This window comes from Saccopteryx leptura, chromosome 2 (assembly GCF_036850995.1).
Source record: "Saccopteryx leptura isolate mSacLep1 chromosome 2, mSacLep1_pri_phased_curated, whole genome shotgun sequence".
NCBI lineage: Eukaryota > Metazoa > Chordata > Mammalia > Chiroptera > Emballonuridae > Saccopteryx > Saccopteryx leptura.
The window spans coordinates 354,589,170-354,607,635 of NC_089504.1; the positions used below are offsets into that span (position 1 = coordinate 354,589,170).

At 51.6% G+C, this 18,466-nt stretch overlaps 1 protein-coding gene across 2 annotated transcripts in view; it reads right to left on the reverse strand.

Annotated features, from left to right (window-relative positions):
• Positions 1–15,204, reverse strand: part of MMD (monocyte to macrophage differentiation associated) — a 30,382-nt gene extending 15,178 nt beyond the window's left edge. The window contains exons 1-4 of one of the 2 annotated variants that reach the window (XM_066364612.1): positions 14,917–15,202; positions 7,845–7,926; positions 6,299–6,459; positions 3,091–3,165 (exon numbers count right to left, since the gene is read on the reverse strand). In XM_066364612.1, coding sequence (XP_066220709.1) covers positions 3,091–3,165; positions 6,299–6,459; positions 7,845–7,926; positions 14,917–14,942 — 344 coding nt within the window. In that variant the 5' untranslated portion in view covers positions 14,943–15,202. Of the gene's footprint in view, positions 1–3,090; positions 3,166–6,298; positions 6,460–7,844; positions 7,927–14,916 lie in introns of both variants that reach the window. The other variant, XM_066364613.1, reaches the window with a different exon arrangement.
• Between the last annotated feature and the right edge of the window lie 3,262 nt (positions 15,205–18,466).

The following is an 18,466-nucleotide window of genomic DNA, read 5'->3' on the forward strand; positions in this document are numbered from 1 at the left end:
ACACCGTGAGCCCGGGCAGAGAAGGCCCCCCACACCGTGAGCCGGGCAGAGAAGGCCCCCCACACCGTGAGCCGGGGAGACAAGGCCCTCCACACCGTGAGCCCGGGCAGAGAAGACCCTCCACACCGTGAGCCCGGGCAGAGAAGGCCCCCCACACCGTGAGCCGGGCAGAGAAGGCCCCCCACACCGTGAGCCGGGCAGAGAAGGCCCCCCACACCGTGAGCCGGGCAGAGAAGACCCTCCATACCGTGAGCCGGGCAGAGAAGGCCCCCCACACCGTGAGCCCGGGCAGAGAAGGCCCTCCACACCGTGAGCCCGGGCAGAGAAGGCCCCCCACACCGTGAGCCGGGCAGAGAAGGCCCTCCACACCGTGAGCCCGGGGAGAGAAGGCCCCCCACACCGTGAGCCCGGGCAGAGAAGGCCCCCCACACCGTGAGCCCGGGCAGAGAAGGCCCCCCACACCGTGAGCCCGGGCAGAGAAGGCCCCCCACACCGTGAGCCGGGCAGAGAAGGCCCTCCACACCGTGAGCCCGGGCAGAGAAGGCCCTCCACACCGTGAGCCCGGGGAGAGAAGGCCCCCCACACCGTGAGCCCGGGGAGAGAAGGCCCCCCACACCGTGAGCCCGGGGAGAGAAGGCCCCCCACACCGTGAGCCCGGGGAGAGAAGGCCCTCCACACCGTGAGCCCGGGCAGAGAAGGCCCTCCACACCGTGAGCCCGGGCAGAGAAGGCCCCCCACACCGTGAGCCCGGGGAGAGAAGGCCCCCCACACCGTCAGCCCGGGGAGAGAAGGCCCCCCACACCGTGAGCCGGGCAGAGAAGGCCCCCCACACCGTCAGCCCGGGGAGAGAAGGCCCCCCACACCGTGAGCCTGGGCAGAGAAGGCCCCCCACACCGTCAGCCCGGGGAGAGAAGGCCCCCCACACCGTGAGCCGGGCAGAGAAGGCCCCCCACACCGTGAGCCCGGGCAGAGAAGGCCCCCCACACCGTGAGCCCGGGGAGAGAAGGCCCCCCACACCGTGAGCCGGGCAGAGAAGGCCCTCCACACCGTGAGCCCGGGGCCCGCCCGGGGAGAGAAGGCCCTCCACACCGTGAGCCGGGCAGAGAAGGCCCTCCACACCGTGAGCCCGGGGAGAGAAGGCCCTCCACACCGTGAGCCCGGGCAGAGAAGGCCCCCCACACCGTGAGCCGGGCAGAGAAGGCCCTCCACACCGTGAACCCGAGGAGAGAAGGCCCTCCACACTGTGAGCCGGGCAGAGAAGGCCCTCCACACCGTGAACCCGGGGAGAGAAGGCCCCCCACACCGTGAGCCCGGGGAGAGAAGGCCCTCCACACCGTGAACCCGGGGAGAGAAGGCCCTCCACACCGTGAGCCGGGCAGAGAAGGCCCTCCACACCGTGAACCCGGGGAGAGAAGGCCCTCCACACCGTGAGCTGGGCAGAGAAGGCCCTCCACACCGTGAACCCGGGGAGAGAAGGCCCCCCACACCGTGAGCCCGGGGAGAGAAGGCCCTCCACACCGTGAGCCCAGGCAGAGAAGGCCCTCCACACCGTGAGCCCGGGGCCCGCCCGGGGAGAGAAGGCCCTCCACACCGTGAGCCCGGGGAGAGAAGGCCCTCTATCTATACCATGCAGCTGTCTGGGTAAGCCGGTGACATCAACTCACACATAAAATTGCCGGTCGGCCTTTAAGACTCAGCATCCGTTCCCCGCGGTCTACAGGGAGAACCTGAGCCCCTGCACACCTGTGGGGCCCAACCGGCCTTACTAGGCAGCTGGCTGTAATGCCTGCTTGTCTGACTAATTCTGATGGGGGATTTGTGAACAGATCACTGACAAAGGTTAATGAGAACCCCAAACAAAACCCCGAACTGGGATCACATAACCACAGTGGACACCTAATACCTGGAGCAAGTGTCTCCATTACTGATCTTCCTTCCAAAACAGAAGATGAGAATTAGCCCAGCGTATTCTATAGGAGACACTTTATTAGAATCGCACCGGGCACGCTTGTGAAGTCTGCATCTTAAAATACTGCAAATACATTTGTACTAATTTCATATTAAAGGGTATGAGAAAAAACAAATGTTGTTCTGATGGGCTAATACTATAAAATCAGTATTTCCAAATGGAAAAAGTGCCACTTGCATTCAGGGACAGCATGTGACCAAGTGTCGGCTGTAATATGATTCCCTGGCCTGCACTGAAATGTTTACTAACTTCCGATTGAGGTACACTTCACCCAAGTCCTCAGGCTTCCCCGCCGGTGTACCGCAGGCCTGCACTCAGTCACAGGTGCTGGACAGAGACAGCGCCTGCTTTCAGTCCCATAGTAATTAGGTTTCTCTGGATGCTGCATTAGGCAGAGTCTGGACGCCTGCTGGGTCTAATGACTTCAGTAGTCAGTGGCACAATGTGATTTTCTGAGTGTTTAAAACTAGACCGTGTCTTAATAGGGAAAACAAATGTCTCTTTAATTTCAGGTTTCTGGGCAACAAAAGATTCTAATCTCGCTCTGGGGGTGGGAAGCCCAAGGAACCTGCCCAGAGGACTGGATATTTTAAATGGCTAATACAGGTGGCTGGTCCTCTCACTCATAGAGCTAAGGAAAGGAGGCATGCACTCCAGCACAGCAGCTACTGTGCCGTGAACTGAGGACAGACAGTATAGATTATCGATCTCAAAAGTGAGCTTGTTTTCCTCCTCCCTAGTCGGAGCATTTCCACTTCCACTTAGACAGCTCAGCATTAGGAGCAGTGGCACAGGTCTACTGAAAGAGTATAGTAAGCAGACGTCTGGATTTCAGGAGCAAGGGCGCTACCCCACACGCATTCCTAACACTCCTCTTGAACGACCCAATGCGGACAGATATCTGAACCGCAGTTACACTGTCCCCTTGAAATCTGCAGTCAGGCCCAAGGAAGTCAAAGTGGCAAATAAAAATATGCATGTATGTGTGCTGCAGGGGGTGGGGACGTGGGGTCAGGTCCAGGCTTGGGGAAGGACGCAGGGCCAGGAGGAGGGGGAGGAAGAAGGTGCGAGAAGTCTATCGTAAAAACACTACCTTCAAAAGCAGAAGGGCTGTTCCTTACCATGGCGCGTAAGACGCAGCAATGAAGAAATAGATGACCATTCTGTCGCACATGTGGAAGCAATGCTCCACTGTCCTGTGGGGCAAACCAAGTTAGACAGAGGTTACAGAAACTCTTCAGACCGGAAGCACGGCTTACCACCCCCCTGGGCTGCAGTTTCCACTCCTGTCCAGTTCTCACGGCATGCACAGTTGGCCTTCGAAGCCAAGCAGCTATTCTTAATAGTACGAAGCCATAAGTAAGAGCTTTATTTTATTTTTAGGACTGCACGTGTATATGAGACACAGGGGCAGGCCCCACAATGATCAGCACCTCTGATGTGATTCAAGTAAACACACACACACACACACACACACAACAATCTGTCCTTTCTGATGCTTTCCAGTTTCTAAAATCCCGTCGAACAGAAAGATGGAATTCTTCGAGGACAGACCACCCCTCTGCCCCCTCAGAGTGCAGGGCGTGAATAGGGATGCGTAGCAAACATTCCTGAAGTCACATTCTGTATGTCTTTCTAGAATGCTTCCAGAGAAGTTTTACTTCTGGAATCTTAGTGTAGAGAGTAAGTTGTAATAGAGGAAATTCAGAAGCTAATTTAGGAACAGCAATAACAAAAACAAAAACATACAGACAAAAAGGCACATTTGCTACAAGGCAGTGGCCACCTGGATTTGTAAGCAAGTTCCTCCTTCCAGGACTGAGAAGTCAGGAGGGTTCGGAGATGTGGCTCACCGAGGTCTGTTGCAAACTGGACGAGACAGAATTCACCCCTTACTGAGGTCACTTAAAAATACGGACACATTGCATCGGTTTGAACCCATTTTTCAGTGTCCTGGGCCTGGGAGGTAAGAGTTAGTATTAGGCTTGGCCTCACCTCACACACACAGTGGCGACCAGCGCCAGCTGAGGATGTGTGGGTGAGTCACGGTTGTTAGCCTTGTGAAGAGGTGCAAATAATTTAGCTCGCAGGTCTAAAAAGCCAACACTATGTGAATGCTTCTCAAACTTGAGTGCATATCAGAATCACTTGGGGAGCTTATATCTAGTCAGAGACTCCAGTCGAGAAGATTCTAATTTAAAAGGGCTGGAGATGGGATAGAGAATGGAGGAAAGAGGAGATTCTTTTTAAAGTCCTTGGATGACTACGATTCTTAGCCAGGTTCAGGCCTTTCTAATTTTGCTTTCTAGATGAGCGATTTCCAACCAGTGGGCTAAAATAATCTTTCAAACATGCCCAATACCTGACTATTTAGTCAGGGGCACTGACCTCTTTTCTCTTCGATTATAAAAAAAGAGAGAGAGAGAGAGAGAGAGAGACAATAGCCAACACAACAATAGCCGGTCAGTGTGAATGAATCAAAATTATACCTATTTTGGAGGGGCAGATTAGCAAAACTATTTTTCAGTGTGCTGCAGAATTTCAAGTTAGTTTATGTGTGTTCTGGGGTGCAGTGCCCCGTTCCAGCAGGTCAGGTCAGCGCTGCCATTTTCTTCGCAGCCCTCCCTCTCCTCACCTGTAAACTAGTAGTAACACCTCTATCACTGAGTCTGGGTGAGCGTTAAGTGAGGTAATATAGCCTCGTGTTTAGCACAACACCCTCCGTGAAGGATAATTCCCTCTTCTCTTTTACTTAAGCCTATACCTGGATAGTTTTAAAAACTGAGGCAGAGCAGAAGTCCACATGTGGAAGCCGGCAGTGCTACTGCAGGTTCCGGAGAGCCCAGGTTCTGGTACACCGGCCGCCCCAGCCCCCTGCAGGGAGACCCTGAGCCGGAGCGGGCGTCTACAACTCTTCACTGATTCAGAGATCTAGACGCAACGCCAAGTGGGCGGAGGCAACCGCAGCGCAGGGCGGCGTGGAGAAGATAATGAGGGCTCCGGTCGGGGGGGGGGGGGGGTGTTCCGGTCGGTCAGTGTCCCGGGAGCCCGGACAGGCACTCCCGAGGCTCTGGCCTGAGTGTCCCACGGCTCCCTCGTGATTCAGTGCTGTGGTTCTATGTTAAGCCCCGGGAACTGTCACCTTGCAGGGAAAGGGAGCAACTGCCCACTAGAAGCACTGTGGTGAAGGAGGGGGTGAAGACAAACAGAACAACCTCAGGCCCGGCGGTCGGAAGTCCTGGATGATCAGCTGCTGGTCCCACTGCCTCGGCCAGGTCAGGCCGCACCTCTGAGCCTCAGTCTCCCCAGGTGCAAATGAACGGGCTTGGATTAGATGACCCCTCAGGATCCATCCGGCTCTAAAACTCTATGCCTCTATGATGCCCCATGTGAGGAAAGCAATAATATCGCATAAATCCCCAACCCTGCTCTTAAGCAGAGCATGTCTTTTTAACATTAGATTGTCTGAACAATTTGAGGTGCTTTTTGGACATTCTGTAAAACAGAAAGGTATGTGCTAATATTACTCTAAGTCCCTCTCAGTCTGCTCAGAATCCTCCTTTTTAAAGAAATATTGCCCTTTGGGTGCGCAGAATCCATTTCATAAGCAACTAAACGGCGTGCTGCTCCCTTTGGGTGTCTGCCAGCTAACCCTTCGCCCGGAGGAGGGACGCCTTTATGTCCCTCTCATTCAAAGGGCAGGGCCCCAGAAGTTTTGAAAAGTGCCCCACAGCTAATAGCAGCAAAGCACGTGACTTGTGCCTGCACAGACCCCCAGGGCCGAGCTCAGAGTGCTGGACCTGGCCAGGCAGCGGAACCCCAGCTGCGGGACACCGCCCAGCCTCGCGGTCCTCCGTGTCCTGTCGTTTTCGGAGCCTTTATTTCCACCTGTGCGACCCCCCTGGGCTGCCGCCATCGCCCTGTGAGCCATGCACTGCCACCCCCTCCTACTGATGAAGAAACGGGCGTGAGCTCAGGCGACGTAGGCAAGGCTGAAGGGGCAGGGCCGGGACCCGAAGCCAGGGCTGGCTCCGAGTGCAGTGTCCTCGGCCCGGCCCCCCTGCTGTGCCCTGCAGTGTCCTCCACGGGCTCGGCAGCACTGCCCAGGTCGCCGGACTGGACGTCCCGGGAACCAGTGCGGCTGTGCGGCTGCTTTCTAAGCAAAGGCCTACAGTCCCAGATCCACACGGGGCCCTCCCACGCTGTCCGCTCCCACGGAAGCTCTCCTAGTAATGGGGTGGAATGATAGCCCGCAAGGCAGGAAACTCCTGCTCCCTGGTTTCCCGCGCCTGCGTGGGAGGCTAACCGCAGCGGCGAGCAGCCCCGTACCTCAGGTGGCTCTTCTTCCAGGACACGATGTGGAAGACGGTGGACACGATGAAGAGGGCGCAGAGGCCGAGCCCGTAAATCCACGCCGTCACCCGCTCCCAGCAGTCGTCCGACAGCCGGTGCAGCAGCGCGCTGCCCACGATGGCCGGGACAATGAGGAACTGGCGAGGCAAAGGAGAGTCAATGTCCCGCCGGGGCGCCGTTGCGGCCTTTGTTAACAGGGCACGGGTGTACCAGGGACCATTTTAGAAAGGTCACTTTAACACAGACGTTTACCTGTCCTGGGCCACCCTAAGGGGAGGCCAGGGAAGCAGGCGGCCACGCAGCACCAGGCGCTGCTGGTCAGCGCCCGGGAAGTGTGCACAGCTTGAACTCAAGCAAATTTTATCCTAAGGACATATGGATGTAGCCTACATGCTGTACCAACTCAGTATAACACAGTCTGTTTTATTGATTTATTTATCTTTGTTTTTTATTTATTGATTTTAGAGAGAAGGGTAAAGGGAGAAACAGAGAGAAAGAGAGAGCACACGCAATAGTAATTGTTGTTCTGCCCATTCACACATCCATTGGTTGATGTTTTGTGTTTTGGGTTTTTTTTTTGTATTTTTCCGAAGTTAGAAGAGGGCGGAGGCAGTCAGACAGACTCCAGCATGCAACCCATCAGGATCCACCTGGCACGCCCACCAGGGGGCGATGCTCTGCCCATCTGGGGCGTTGCTCCATTGCGGCTGGAGCCATTCCAGCGCCTGAGGCGGTGGCCATGGAGCCATCCTCAGTGCCCTGGGCCAACTTTGTTCCAATGGAGCCTTGGCTGCGGGAGGGGAAGAGAGAGACAGAGAGGAAGGAGAAGGGGAAGGGTAGAGAAGCAGATAGGCACTTCTCCTGTGTGCCCTGACCAGGAATCGAACGTGGGACTTCCACACACTGGGCTGCCGCTCTGCCGCTGAGCCAGCTGGCCAGGGCCTCCATTGGCTGATTCTTGTACGTGCTCTGACCGGGGATCGAACATGCAACTTTGGTGTATCAGGACAATGCTCTAACCAGGTGAATTACCTGGCCAGGGCTAAATTAGTCTGTTTTAAGCACTCTTCACTAAAGGAATAAATAGTTTCCTTTTTCTCTTTCTTCTCTTCTGACTATATATCAGCCACCATTTTTCCCTCAAAGGCTCACTAAATGCAACTTTAAAGGGAACAATGAAATTGGGGGCTCTCCTTGCAAATCAGCAGAGATGACTGTCTTGAATAGGTGATTCAGTTCATTCCAGGGTGACAGTCCTCATGAATAGTTGCCTCTGGTTTTCCTATGACCAGGGTACTATTATTACTCTTTTGAAAGAAGATCTCAGAGAAAGCAAGTCCCGGAAGGGCAGAGCTGAGTAGGTCAGGGCCCGGGACATGCTTACACAGCTTCTGGTGACGTGACCCAGCACTGATCCTCTGGTTGGGAAGGTCACAGAGATGGGTATATCCAACTAATCTAGCGGTAACTGCCCCTTCCTCCCTGCAAAGCCTTTTGGGAAGGACGGAACGTGCATACTCACTGCATGTGTGTAACAGTTAGCAGCATGTTCGTAACAAGTCGGTTTGTAGCGGCCATTGGCGGGGGCCCGGTGGTTCATGAACCTGTAGAAACAAAAAGACATCATGTGAGAACAGCTCCGAGCGTGTGAAGAACAGTGGGTAGCCTGCCGGTGACTGTTCAGTCTATTCTAAATGACGAGCTGTCTGCTCCAAATACCTAGTTACAGGAACAGAAGCAAAGCCTCTAAACAGGTGTAAGCAGAGCCCACAGCAAAGACCCGAATGCAAATGCCCCAGTTTATTTTTTCTTTTGGTTTATTCGAAAGAAACATCTACCAACCCAAGGCAAACAGAAACCATATCCACGCCCTTCAACTGGTCCCCACCAAACTAACAACAACAAAATGCACAACAAAATCTCAACTCTTAACATAGAACAAATCCAGGGGACTCTTCTAGACTTTACAAATTCCAGTAACTGCCATTAAATGAAAAGGGATACAATGCATTCGGAAGGTTTCTATTTTCTCTCTCAAAATTGATAAAGCTTTATACATGCCGATGGTCAAACGCTGCCTCCCACGATTAGCCGGCCTGTCCAGCTAGTTTCTCTCTATTGCACGGTCTGTCCCGGCACCAGGAAGCTTAAATAAACGCCAGCGGCTGCCTCCAGGCCACCCAGACCAGAGCTGCGTCTCCACCTGCACCCTTCCTGAATTCAAGGTCGGCTTCAGAGTCCAAATATATGACGAGTCACTGAAACTCTGCCTATAAAATTCAGATATGCACATAAATGTATGTGTCTAAATGTCACGGTCTGTGACACACAGAGACACAGACCCACGGCCCATACTTCCCTTTGGGCGAACTTTGTGGCAACCAGCAACAGTGAAAAGCGTGACCACCAAAGAACCTGGAAGGTTCTCCCATTTCAGAGCGAGGGTCCCCCAGACCCCACCAGACCCATGGCATGGGGGATTCTGGTTTAGTCTGTCCTCCGGGGAATGGGGATGGAAATTCAGGAATATAGGAAAACAGTTGCCTGAAAGAAACAGGTGCGGAGAAGCCGACAGAGGTAAACGAGCCCCGAGCATTCAGGTGTCTGTCAGAGGTCCCCTGCATTCCTGTGCGGGAGCCACGAGATGTCAGCAGGCTTCGCACAATAAATCACCCTTTTGCCTGGGCTGGTCTGGGGAGGGCGGGGAAGGGTGGATTTTGTTATCTGCCACGAGAGGTTCTGACTAGTCACACCTCATTAATTAACACTGAAGAATAGTACCAGGCTGAACCAAATGGCTGAGCCAGGTGACCAAAAATAGGCTAAAACACATGGTCAAGCCATTCTAAACAGTGTCCAGTTTATGAACAAAAGACTAGCCCTTTCACTCTCAATGAAGAGGGGCCGTTATCCTTAGAGCAAATAAATGAAATAAAATGGCAGTCCCTACTGATCCAATATAGAATCCGCAAGGAAAACCCGCTGGGGAATAAATTTGGGCGAGTGAGGGACCACCAAGGGTTAGCTCTCTAACTAGTGTTTATACTTATTGAGTGGAATTCACCAGGTGGCTTGAAAACTAATCATGAGAAACAGGCAGTTAACAGCTTCAGAATTTACCCAAAGCTATTCTCATACATAAATAAACCTTTCTCCCCTGATAATCCTCAAAATAATTTTACTAATTTCCTAAGGGAGGAGAGTGTTGCTATACAGCTCTTGTTAGTAACAAGAAAAATAATGGCACTCTTGGGAAGAATGCTTTAAAAGTGGCCCAAGCATTCAAGGATCTACCACATTGTTACCCGGTGACAGGTGACATAACTACAGAGCTCTAAGTAGCATCCCCCTCTTAGGGATGTCGAAGGTTAAAAAGCAAGGCTCGAAGATGACAGAAGCTAGGGTAAAAGTGAGAATGTTCTGTGTGAGGTGCAGTAAGTAGGGTTTGTCTACCCACCACCAGGCTGCAGACTAAAATAGCAATTTATATCTCTGGCAGCCCAATCTAAAAATAGTCAGACCATTACACAGCAACAGGGATAGACTTTCACATTTTCTCCCAAAAGCAGCGAAGCTGGGTGGCCCTATTTGTCACAGCGTAGTCCCTGCCTACCTGGAATCACTCAGGTTAAAAATAAACTTGGCAGTTGTGGAGAAAACTATCCCTTGCACCCACGTGACTGAAGGTAGTAGTTTCCGTGAGGGACAGAGCCAGACTTGGGCAAGGAGCACAGGTAAGATTCAAGAGCGTGTGTGCAGGAGCAGAGCCTTCTGGGGCTCAGTGGGAGAGAGCGCACAGCTGGTTTGCTGGGAGTTGCACGAGCAGTTTCTCTATTTTGCCCCCATCTGCCAGAGAACAATCTAGCCTCCCGCAGAAATCATCCCCGGAGACCCAAAGGATGGAAAATGCAAATCAGCTCCCACACACTGAGCCTACTCTCTTCCCCCATAAAAGAATAAGGAAGGTTCTCAAGGGTTATGGGAGAAAGAGCACCCACTTATGGCAGGCACTGTTGCGTAGGGCGGTGTCACCCTAAGGGCGACCCAGTGCACCCTAAAGGCGAGTCCAGTACCCAGCATGCTTAGAGGCTTTGAGGAAAGGTGCTTGAGTCCTGGGCCCAGAAATCACTCTTAACAAAGCGATTATTCAGTCGGGGTTTGTCACATTGGTTTCCTCACTTTCTCTTTCAACACCCTCCCTTGCTTCCCCCTTGCCTAATGCCCCTAGGCTTTCTGCCACCTCCCGCTCCGCTTCAGGACCAGATGTCAAAACTGCTCAGTGAGAGCAGATAGGAACCCAGGGACACTCCTTGCACACTTTGAGTTTAGCCGGAAGCACTGTGCCTTCTGAAAGCAGATCTGCGCCCCACCAGCTCTCAGAGGCCTCCGATCCAACCCAGGAAGCTGCCTTCCATTCCCGATTCCTATGTGTTCCTTAGTCGCCAAATGCAAGTGTCATCGGTCGCTTCAAAATGCAGCTCACACCAGGCCACCTTGCGACAGTTCCCAGAGCCCACCTTAAATCAAGACTTTGACACCTCTGGTCTATAATAATACAAATTCTCTTAATTGGTCTGCCTGCTTGTCCCCAACAGACTCTCTCCTCTTGATACAGCAGCTGCAAGAGTCTATTAAAACCAGATCACATCACATACCCCGACCCCAAGTGAAAGCCTGCCTTTGGCTTCTCAAAGTGGTCCACTAGCCCTGAGTGGCCCAGCCCTCACAACTCCCCCAGCCTCAGGGTCCTGCCTTCCTCATGTCCCCCAACCTCCAGCTACACCACCTTTCTGCCCCTCAAACCGCCAAGGTCTTGTCTGCCTCGGGATGTTTTCATTTGCCGTTTATGTCTGCCTGGAACATTCTCCGGAATCCTCAGCTCTCCCCTCCTCAGGCTCAGCTCAGATGTCACCTCCTCGGGTTTCCGTCACCATCCCACCTAAGTCTCACTTCAGCCTTCTCCCCTGATCACGTTTAGTAAGAATTTGAAACTTGTTCATCTTTCCCACTGCAAGGGGAGTTCCATGAAGGCTGTCTTGTCCACCACTGCATTTCCAATCCGAGCACAAAGCCCACTTTATTGCTGGAGCTTAATAAACAGGTGTTGAAATGAATGACTAGAAAGACAGGCCGCTTGTGGCTGAACGGTTTTATCTTAACCGAGAGATAGCCCACGGTTATTGGTTTCACTGGGGAGGCAGCAGGTTCTGTATGGAACAAAGAGAAACAGGCTGTCTTAGAGCCAAAAGAACTCTGAATCTCGTGAAAAGAAAATTCTTAAAGGCCCAGACAGTGGACATTCCAAGGGCTTCTTCAGCATTACTTGATGGGCAACATAAGCCGACCCTTGTGCACAGAAAATGATTAGTTCCCCTTTATGAATGAGCGTATTGCCAGAGGTGGTGACAGTGGTGGGGGACGTGTGACTTAAATAAGGGAGAAGGTACTTACAGGGTACCCCCCTGGGCCCCCCGTGTGTATGATTCAATGCTCTGAGAACGCGCACAAAAAAGACAGTAGGCATTCTGGGAAGACGTCCTAATGCTTTAGAATGAGATGTTTGACCTCATATTCCATTTGAGTGGTCACAAGGCTGGGCCTAGGGAAAGAAGTGTTTTTGTCCTTGGATTTTCAGTTGCAAAGCGGGAGCAATGATTCTGCACGAACAAGATAGAGTAGAGGCTACTGCAGGTCCCAGGCCTCTGCACTGTACTCACAGATGTTGCAGTGTACCCAGTGAGACAGAATGAGGTGGCAGCAGAGGTGAGAAAAGGGACAAGAAATCGAACCTCTGGATATACTCTTTCCTCCTAGCTGTGTGATTAGGGCAAGTCCTATTTTACTCTTGAACCCCACCTGTTCTTCAGGTAAATGGGTGTAAAATGCGTCTACCAGGGTTACAGCTGAGGATCAGATGGGTGATACACGGGGGACAGCAAAACCAGGTTTACAGTCGTTTGTATGGAAAAAAGATGCGCAGGTTATGATTATTTACAATTAACTCAAGAGAATGTCATTCACAACTGCCCACCTCCCACACAGATACCCAGCCACTAGCTGGCAAAGGCTGGCGCTCAATGTTGACAGTTATTCTAATCAGTCAGAGGTGCTATGACAGGGAAGGGACGCCTCGGGGGTGGGATGAGGGACTCAATGCTGAAGGGATAAAGCAAAGGTGATAAAGTGTGCTATGTCCCAGTGGGGTGTGTCATGTCCTAAGCTTTTCACTGAGAAGCCACGCGTGATCTACGCCCCCACTCAGGACGGCGGGCTAAGTCTCCTTACCGCCCTCCTCCACAGAAATGGCAGAACTCTGGAAACTGATCTGTTGCCACAATGACCGCCAAGTTTCCATTAGGAACCAACCCGCCGGGGGTTCAGGGTTTCTTGCAATTTAGGCAGAGCCACTAACTGTGGCCTAATAAAATGTTTCTACTGCAATCAAATGCTCTTCAACTGAGTCCCAATAAACCCATCAGAAGGAGCGCAGGCCCTTCAAATACAGGGTGCCCTTCCCTCGAGTTCTGTAACAGACCTACCTGTAACACAGATGCTCAGAAATTAGACCACGAACACAGCTTTAAATGTGGAGAGAATAGTGCTCTTAATAATTCACTGTGTGGACCACATAAACCAGGGCTTCTGTTTGTTGTCATATTACTTTTTTACTTCCAGACTCTATTTCTAAGTTCAAACTGACCCTTCGAAATATCTTTCCAATCCAGTCTATATTACAAAAACAAGAAATTATGGGATCGCTCAGTCTCCAAAGAAAATAAGGGTCGATCTAGATGTCATCAAGAAAATAACTGTTAACTAGTCACTGACACTGAGCAGCCACTGGGAGAATGACAGAGTCTATGTGCACCCAAAGAAAAGGCCTGTATTTTTCATTTTGAAATGAAAAAAGTAGAGCACGAGATCACATAACATCTGTGATAGATGAGGGTCCAGCAAAAAGAAATTTCAATCAGGCTTGATAGTTGGATCCTAAAGGAAGTTTTTCTTTTTATTTCACATTTCTCTTAACATTTTTCTTCTATTTTAATGTTTGTACAACAAAAAGTAAACCAGGCTCTTTTCTTTCTTCCCAGAGTGGAATTCAAAGGGTAAGAAAGGGGTACAAGCTCTTCATCAGGTGAGAAAGGGTAATTTCACAGAATACTGTGGCTGTTCTCTGAAAACAGGAAGAGCAGAGACATGCAGAAGTAAAACCAAATCAAACAAACCACAGGCACAGGCTTTGCCAGTCACGTCTGAATGTATGTCACAGTTTCCCTTCAGAAGTCCCCGCGTCTTCACTCCTGACTTCATGGTCGACAGACAGAACATCATGGTTCCCTTTCGCCTTTAGAAGCACTGATACGATGTTCCCACTGGGGGAACAGGGCCAGGCATTCAACACCCTGAGCCATATTCAGGAATTAATCCAAGTCTTCAAACCCATGGCCCTTTTGATGTTTGAAATAAAGAGCCGTGCTTAAAAACTCAACAATAACCTCCTTGGAAGAGTTCATGCATTCCTTTTCCGTCTTTTAAATCCCCCCCTGTCACTGCGCACTAAGCTCGCTTGCTGGTGAGGTCTGGGAATGGGACGGCTGCCTGGTTCAGACAAAGAGATGGACAATTACCACAAACACAGGGGAGGTGAACTTTCACCCACTTCAGAGAAGGAGAATTAGAAAGAAAAAAAAAAAGAGCTCAGAGCTTCCTCTCAGAAGCCCGGGCCAGCCTCCATCCATTGCTTGGTGGCCGAGACCCAGGGTCAGGGCTCAGGCCCCGGTGCCTCCCCGGGCTGGGGTTCTCACCAGCTCGCCCGCCCGTCAATGAGCAGCCGGCCAGCCTTCCGGTGGCGCTTCCTCGGTGGTTCCTCCTCTTTCCTAACACAGGCGCCCCAACAGCAGATCTTACCACCAGAATGCTAACTTGGCCCTTCGTAATGCCCAAAATAGCACCGCCCCGGGGCGCTAAAGAAGCCCGAGAACCAGCCAGGCCCCGGACGTGGCTAGGCAAACTAAATGAGGGAAGCGTGCCTCAGTTTCCCTGCTGCCAGGGTCGTTTGCAGAAAAAGCACCCAGAACGCCCGGCACCGCAGCCTAACAGTACATCTCGCTGCAGAGCGCAGCAGCTACCCGGCCCTTCTTTCTCCAGCACCCGGAGCCCCCGCGCCGTGCGCCGTGGGTAAAGGGGTGGCTGCCGGAGCCGGGCTCCGAGGACCCGGGAGCAGTGCCTGCGGCTGCGTTCGGGTCTCAGAGGAAGCACGAGCCCCGCCTGGATGGGGATCGGGCGGTCAAGTCGGGTGAGCAACGGGATCCCCTGGGAGGAAGGCAGGCTCGAGGTCCGGGACCTGGAAATCCGTGGTCCGCAGATCGCGAGCGGGGGACCCGGGTCAGGCACCAGATGCCGGTCCCGGGAGGCAGGGGACCGCCCGGGGACTGCAGGGCAGGGAATCCCCCGGGAGCTGGTCCCTGGCCACGGCGCGGGGTCCACGGGGTGCTGGACCCAGGTTCGGAGCCGGGACCCATACGGGAGAGGGTGGGGTCTGGGACCCGCTCCTGGCACGGGCGGTGGCGCGGGGGCTCCATCCCTCTCACCGCTGGAATCGATTCTTGAACCGCATTGATCCTCCGCTCCTCCTCGCGGGCGGGGAGCCCCGTCTCGTCAGCGCCGGCGGCCGGGCGTGCGGCCCTCATGGGCTTGGGCTGCTCCGGAGGCCGCCCGGATGCCAGGCGGACCGCTCGGCGGGGCAGGGCCGGAGTGGGCCAGGCTGGGGGTCGGGACAGGGCCGGGGCCAGACGGGGCGGCTGGGGGCGGGAGGGAGGCCGCTTAAACGGCCCCCGCGCCTCCCGCCTCCCGGCTTCTCCGCCCCAGCACCCGGGCCCCGCCCCGGAGCCCGGCTCCACCCCCGCTGGCTCCGCCCACCTGCGTGCTCCCGCGGCCGCCTGCGCGTCACTGCTCCGGGCGGCCAATCAGCAGCTGGAGCGGCGGGCGGCAATGCTGCCATTCATATCTGCAGAGCAGGGCGGAGGGGCGAGGCGTCGCAGCCCAGGAGCAGGGCTGGAAGGCTGGTGCACTCCCGAAAGGGTCTTACTGGACCGTAAAAATGGAAGAGGCAGAGGGAAGAGAAAGAGAAATTATGAAGGAGGAGATGGGCCAAGAATCTTCAAAGCCATTGTGAAGAAGGTAGCAGCAAACAAGACCACCCGTCGGTATTCTAGCCCTGGCTCTGTGTCATTCACTCATTCCTCGTAATTCATTCCTTCATCCCACTCTTCATTTACACCTTCCCCATTTTGAGGGCCAGCTACCCCTAGGCTTTTGTGCGAGGCTCCAGGGCAGATTTAAAAACCTGTCCTTGTCTGTCACGTGAGGAGGTTGAGACTGTCTTACTCTGAGATTCAATGAGAGCCACAAACGGTATTCTTTACAGGGGCTCTTTTATGTTGTCCTCCAATTAAACAAGTTTGTTTGTTTTTTTAAAATTCAAGTAGTAGTTTCCAAATAAACCAAAAGGTAGATTTGAATCAGGGTCCTGTTGCTGGACCTAAACTCAGAGGGCTTTCTGGAGGAGAGAGGTTCAAAGAAAATGGAACCAGGGAGCAATTCTTGATCCCCTCCCTGATCATTCCTGGCATTTAGGTGTGCTCCTCTCCGGGTGACCTGTCTCCACACTTCCGCCCCAGATCCCAATCTGGAGACTGACTCTCCAGGGGACAGAAGGCTAGCCTGATAGAAGTGTTTACTGTGTGTGCAGCAGAGCATTGAAAAGTTGGGCATTCTTTTACCTATAATTCTTGTTTCCTTTAACACTTTCTAAGTAGCCTGATCTAAAAGGGTGCTTTTCCCTGGTTATTTCATTAATTTCCCCTAGAATTCCAGGAGATAGGCATTACCTTACTCATTTCACAGATAAGGAAGCTGAGAGGTTTAGAAACTTCTCAAAGGGGGCTTGTGCCTAGCTTTGTCTACAATTTAAGCCCCAGATCCTTTCTGTACACTTGACTGCCTCTAAGTATTAAAGTAGTTTATCTCTTTTTTTTTTTTTTTTTTAAATCTTTCTTTCTACACTAAGTCAGAAAAATGAGCATGGATTGAAAGTTTACTAATCTGCTTTGTCAGGCCACGGGGCAAAATTAATTGGTGGTTACAAAAAAAATTAATTAGTGGGTTACAAAGAAAATAGCTAATAAAAATAGATTAAAATTAATGGTATGAAATAACATAAGAAGGATTTTAAAAAAATACAATGAACCAACAGATGCCAGGTTACATCCTATCAATGACTTTGTACTTGATCTGAGCCAGAAGGCCTAGAAGCAATTCCTGTCAATGACTTGGGGATGTGTTGAGATAAGAAGCTATCAAGAGTGTGGTGGGGCTAATTAGGGAAAGGGATGCAGGAGAGAAGGAAGTCTGGAGATGGATTTTGAACGAGATGATGGAGCATGACTTGGCACAGCCCTTCATAGGGGAGAACAGAATGGCTTGAACAAAGACAAGAACTGGTGAGTAGGGAATTTATGAGCGGCCCCTTAGGCTTAGAAATACCAGTGTGAATGGTGTTGACCCAAGGAAAAAAAAACGAGTGAGATAAAAATCAGATTAGATTGATAGAATAAAATACTTTGGCCTACAGTAATCTCTTCCACAAAAATGCAGGAATATTAACCGAAAGTTGCTTGTATAAACAATATGATCTCAAATTCAAACCAGCAATCCTCAAAAAATAAAAATGCAAGAAGCCACTTTGAATTAATTTTTAAAAACCTGCCACATTCCTTTTTAGTGAGGTGTCCTTCTGAATCTGTTCCTGAGAAGGAATCCCGAGTATGTTTGCACAAAAAGGCGCTAGATTCGACTCAGAGGTTGGTGTGTGCAGTGGAGCAGAAGAACGTGGAAAGGTTTTCAGATTAGCGGGATGTGACATTTTTTGTTGAGCTCGAAGATACGGTTCTTCTTTCTGCAGAACTGCAGGTGCACATTTGCATGGGCACAGCCTGTGCCTGGAAGAAAGGATTGGTCATGGAGCAGACGCCCGCTCAGAGGAAACTCCTGGGAGAACACCTGCCCCACTTGCTGAGGAACACAGCGTTCCTGCGCAGGATGCTGACCACACAAGGAAGCACCTGGAACCTAGTGCTCTGACTGTGATGTCCCATGAGAAAGCAGCAGCTTTGCTTCAGGCACTGATTTCAGATGCCCTGGGAAGTTGGCCTGAACTTCCCATTTCAAGTCTTGTTCTGTGGCTGGAGTTCAATTGGTCTTTTTACAGATGACAAAGTAGAGCAATTATTAAACTGTAAGGGCTCCAAGCCGTTCCCCTTTCCTGAAAAGAGGAATGTTGTCTTCCTCCACATAGTCCATATTCCATCGTGATATGGTCTGCATGTTTGTGTCCCCACCTCCCGGTATTAATACGTTATAATCCTAATGCTCAATGTGATGGTATTAGAATGTGAAGCCTTTGGGAGGTGATTAGGTCAACCACCGCCCTGATGAATAAGATTAATGGCCTCATAAAGGAGGTCTGAGAGAGTTCCCTGGCCCCATCTGCCATGAGAGAACACAGGGAGAAGTTGGCAGTCTGCAACCAGGGAGAGAGACTTTGCTGGAAGCTGACCGTGCTGGCACTCTGATCTTGGACTTCCAGCCTCCAGAGCTGTAGCAAATAGATTGCTATTGTTTATAAGCCAACCACTCAGTGATATTTTGTTAATAGCAACCCAAATTGACTAAGACAGCGGACCTTTGAGGAGTCCCTGTCTCTTTCATGCCTTGTTCCTGGACTTTCATGATGAAAACAATGGGAAGAAAAAGAGATCTGGAGAGAAAGGCCTTGGTGGATAGACTACATTGATCTACTGTATTCCCCCATGTATAAGATGTACCTTTCCCCCCAAATTTTGGGGGTCTAAAAACGGGGTGTGTCTTATACAGTGGCTGTAAATATTTTTACTTGCATTTCCTACTTTTTTGCACAGACAAGGAGTTGTATGAATTTTATCACGAATAAAACTTGAGTTCAATAACTTCATGTAATACATTTTTTTTCCAAATTTCAGGCCCCAAAATTAAGATGCGTCTTATACATGGAGAAATACAGTATATGATGAAGATAAGAGAAAAACACATTTCATAATCTAG